This window comes from Penaeus vannamei, chromosome 39 (assembly GCF_042767895.1).
Source record: "Penaeus vannamei isolate JL-2024 chromosome 39, ASM4276789v1, whole genome shotgun sequence".
NCBI classification, from domain to species: domain Eukaryota; kingdom Metazoa; phylum Arthropoda; class Malacostraca; order Decapoda; family Penaeidae; genus Penaeus; species Penaeus vannamei.
In genome coordinates this window covers 8,249,495-8,253,550 of record NC_091587.1, presented here as the reverse complement: position 1 = coordinate 8,253,550, position 4,056 = coordinate 8,249,495, and the positions used below count along the sequence as shown (strand labels likewise).

Genomic DNA, 4,056 nt, shown 5'->3' with positions numbered 1-4,056 from the left:
GATCATGGTTATTAATTTTTAAAAACAATGAAGTAAAAATTCATAACAGACCATGAGAATGAAGTTTATATGCCATCTGCTCCATGGAACCACAGAGAAATTTTTATAGTGTAATTTAAGAGTTCAAGTTTCCGGTAGAGATATTTGAAGTTGCTAGATTTTTTCATGAATGGTATAGAACAGGGCTTCCCAATTTGAGGGCCATAGCTCCCAGTAGGTCCACAAGGTACTTTCTGGAGGGCCATGGAATGATATGAAAATATTGATGTCAAAGGAAACTGATTTTTATTTCACCTACAGTACCTACATAAAATCATCTCTCACACCAATAAATTGGAATCTTTCCATTGAGTGTTCTTGACCTGTAGCTATGGACACCATTACATTACTAGTAATTACTGAATTTGAAAACATGACAGTCACTGAATGGGAGCATGGAGATTATTAAATATTGCTTGGAGGCCACAGAATGAAAAAGGTTGGGAACCACTGGTATAGAATCTAAATAGTAGTGGATAATGCTCAAAATTCATTTAAGCATATAGTAAAAGAATGATGAATAAAGCAAAGAACCATCATAATGGCATAATAACATGATAAGGCTTGCCCAATTTTTGTGGAAAACTTGGAGACTGATTTGTACTTGTTCCTTTCCAGTTCTATCCAGTGGACCAGGAATGCATTTGGGGTCTGCTGACTCTGGAACAGCTGTTGCTGATGTGCCAGAGTGCACCTCTACCTGCTGGCCCAGGACTTGCAGAACTGCGACCTCCCCTGACAGAGGCCAGCCAGGACCTCCAACCAAGGATTTCACAAGTGCCATTCAAATTTGATCTTATCAGGCTCCTGCCCAAGTGTCAGCAAGTGGAACTCCTTGTGTCGACTTATGTACAAGGTGGATGTAACTTGTACATTTATCATCTTCATTGGAACTGTCTCTGTTAGATTTATCGATATATGATTTATTGCTGTGTAATTATGGATACTTTAGGGAATATAAGATAGGTTTCCTTATCATATTCTACACTCACTACCATTCTTAAATTATATTTTTCAGATTTGTTCACAAGTCTCATAAAAAGAGTTACTTTTGGAGGGGAGACTTCTGGCATTGATGAAGCTAACCAGATAGCCTATTCTCTGTTGCTGGAACACCTGAGTCAGCTGCACCACGATCGAGAGTTCCACCTGAGTACAGCAGATTTACAAGCCTTGCCCAAGATGCTCCGTGATCGCCAGCGCTCTCACAATGCCCAGCCATCACCATTTATCAATACCAGTGTTGGTTAGTTGAAATGCCAATATTTAAAGGAATGAGGAAACAGATCAGATAGTATTTAGAGGCATGATTTTATAATAGATTTTTCAAGCATTATGGAAAAGTGACAGTCATGTTCAGGTTGATTTGGACAAAAGTATTTTATTATAAATTTGTATGGAAGCCTCTTATAAGTAACATTCTAATAGAAGTGTTCTTTCTTCACAGGGAGAATGAGTGACCCTCCAAAATGGCGTTGTTTCCTGAAGGGAGTTTCTAATAACCACCTTCTGATAACTTTGCTTCCTGCATCCTATCATGACCTGAAGCTCCTGTTGGTGAAGCGGGCAAATATTTCTGATGCCACAAATAAAGCTATTAGACTCATACCTGGTGCAGAGAACATCTTAGACTTGGACACAGAGACAAACACTACTGATCAGCCACAAGGAGGAGTGACATCAGAGCAGCAGGTGTCATTAGAGAGCAGCAACTCCTCCTTGACACATCTAACATCCCCGAGCCTTCCACCTCCAACCCCTACAAGCAGTCGGTCATCAACCATGTTTATGGAGAGTGGAGACAGCAACACCACAAGGGTCAGGTACCGTTCAGGACCAGTGCCTCCTACTCACTCCCAGCCAGTGCAGCAAGTCATTTCAGATTCCATACGTGAACGAGCCAGTTCATTCCACGTAAGCAGGGATCGATGTAGTTCCTTTGGTCAGAGTGAGTCGTTAGCAGAGAGGAATAGAACTGGATCCATTGACTCCCCCACAAAAGAGCCACAGTGTGATCCTCCCCCTGTGGCTTCACCCACAGAACATGTTAGGAAAAGATACATATCCATGCCATCAAAGTCGCACACAGGTGCTTTTGATACATCAAGCAAAAGCATGTCAACGGAGGCTCTAAGGAGCGATGATAGTTGCCTGCCTCTACATCTCCGAGGTCAAGGAACTGTAAATGAAGGTGATGGTATCTGCAGAGTCCCCAGTGCTGATGAGAGTACAAATGCCATGCCAGCATCACCTTGTCACAAGCCACTGTTTGGTGCAGTCATGCTTCCTATCTACATTTATGACTGCAAGTTGAGTAGCATTACCACTCAACTTGTTAACAGGTATGCACACCTGTTTTTTCTTGTTTGATAATCCTTCACCAATTTCTCCATCTTCAGTAAGAGTTTTATATGCATTTTGTATTTATACTTATTTCTTTATTTATTTATCAAATTAAAGAAATTGGATATTCACTAAACTTGTAGTTTATTATAGGAGATTAGATGTAGTGCATGTATTTATTGTTAATTTGAAAACTTGAAATATATATGATCTCTGTATTATATATGCTTATCTAAAATGAATTTATATCTAAGGTTTTTTTAAATATTCCCTTGAGAGAGTGAAATGATTGAATAGAAGTTGCCTTTCTTGCATAAATTGTCAAATTGATAATCCTCTAACTGTTAGCCCCAGAAAAATTATTAATATGCCATGGAGCGTATAAGGGTTAGATTCCAGTAAAACAGAAAGTAAAATGTAGCACTTTTAATGTTGAATATCAAGTACATAAAAGATATAATTCTATTTTTACCACTGTTCCTCTTGATATATAAAGTAAGAAAAAAATAACTGGTTCCTTTTTCAAGGGTGTTTTTTTCCTAGTTTCTCAATTTTTGATGCAGTATCGCTTTTAGAGTTTTTTGCACTCTATGAAAAATTATAAGAGATTGCTCTATAAATGATTTGTGATTTTTTTCTTTTTCCTTTTTTTTTTATTATATATTTATTCAAATGTTTTATTCATCATTTCTTCACATATTTATATGCCTTTGACAAGAGTAACTAGGGGTATATAAAATATAGACTATGTATATATTTGTTTATTTATATATGCGCATGTATATGTATGTAAACTTATACGTCTCTTGATCTGCACTTCGCAATGGACTCAGAGAGGATCGCTGTAATGTCGTTGGCAAGGATATCTACGTCGATTTCACCTTTAAGTTGGAGTCAGATGTGGTAGAGGACACTGTACCTTTAAAAGATGAACCCCAGCCTGCTTCTCTCAACATCCAGGAGGACCTTAAGCAGCCAAGTCCAGAACCACGATCAGAGGAGTCAGATGTTGGAGGTAGTAGTATTACTGGTGGCTGCAATGGTGTATTGAATCACTTTGTATGACCATTTTGTAACTACTGTTTCTTTTTTGTGGTGTAGCTAACAGTTTGGTTTCTTATTTTTAGCTGATTCAAGTTGTCTACGAGCTCACATGAAGGCGATAGAAGTATGTCATCTTCGAAGTTTTGTTCTTGGTGTTTTCCAAGCCCTTCAGAAGGACCTTATTGTCCATTCACATGACGTGCAAGCTGCTCTTGATCAGTGCCATGAGTCAGTCATGGAAATTGAAATAACTCACTTTCTTCAAGTAAGTTTTTCCTTGATTGCAGAATGGTCAGTAGCTTTGAATTATAGATTGGTAGATATAAGTATAGATTTAGATATAGATAGATGAATGAATGTAGATGAATATAGAGATAGATAGACAGAAATATGATTACTTTCTATGATCAGTTTTGAATAAGTTGTCAAAATGTTCCACTTTACAGCAAATTTTATTTATTGAATTAAATCACTCATGATTCTGACCAGACAGTCAAGTCTATATTATACTGTCTTCTTTCTGTCTTTCTTTCTTTTTTCTTTCCTTTTATCCCCAAAACCATTTATAATGAATAATTTATGGTAATTGACAGACTATATGTGGGCATCTTCGAGACTTTCGTCTGCGCA

At 37.6% G+C, this 4,056-nt stretch overlaps 1 protein-coding gene across 1 annotated transcript in view; it reads left to right on the top strand.

Annotated features, from left to right (window-relative positions):
* Positions 1-657: 657 nt before the first annotated feature.
* Positions 658-4,056, top strand: part of LOC113816085 (KICSTOR complex protein SZT2) — a gene marked incomplete at its 5' end in the record, with an annotated part of 73,172 nt that continues 69,773 nt past the window's right edge. The window contains 6 exon segments of the mRNA XM_027368103.2: positions 658-895; positions 1,058-1,285; positions 1,487-2,381; positions 3,216-3,397; positions 3,510-3,691; positions 4,020-4,056. The exon segment at positions 4,020-4,056 is cut by the window's right edge and continues 86 nt beyond it. Of these exon segments, the coding sequence (XP_027223904.2) occupies positions 658-895; positions 1,058-1,285; positions 1,487-2,381; positions 3,216-3,397; positions 3,510-3,691; positions 4,020-4,056 (1,762 nt within the window).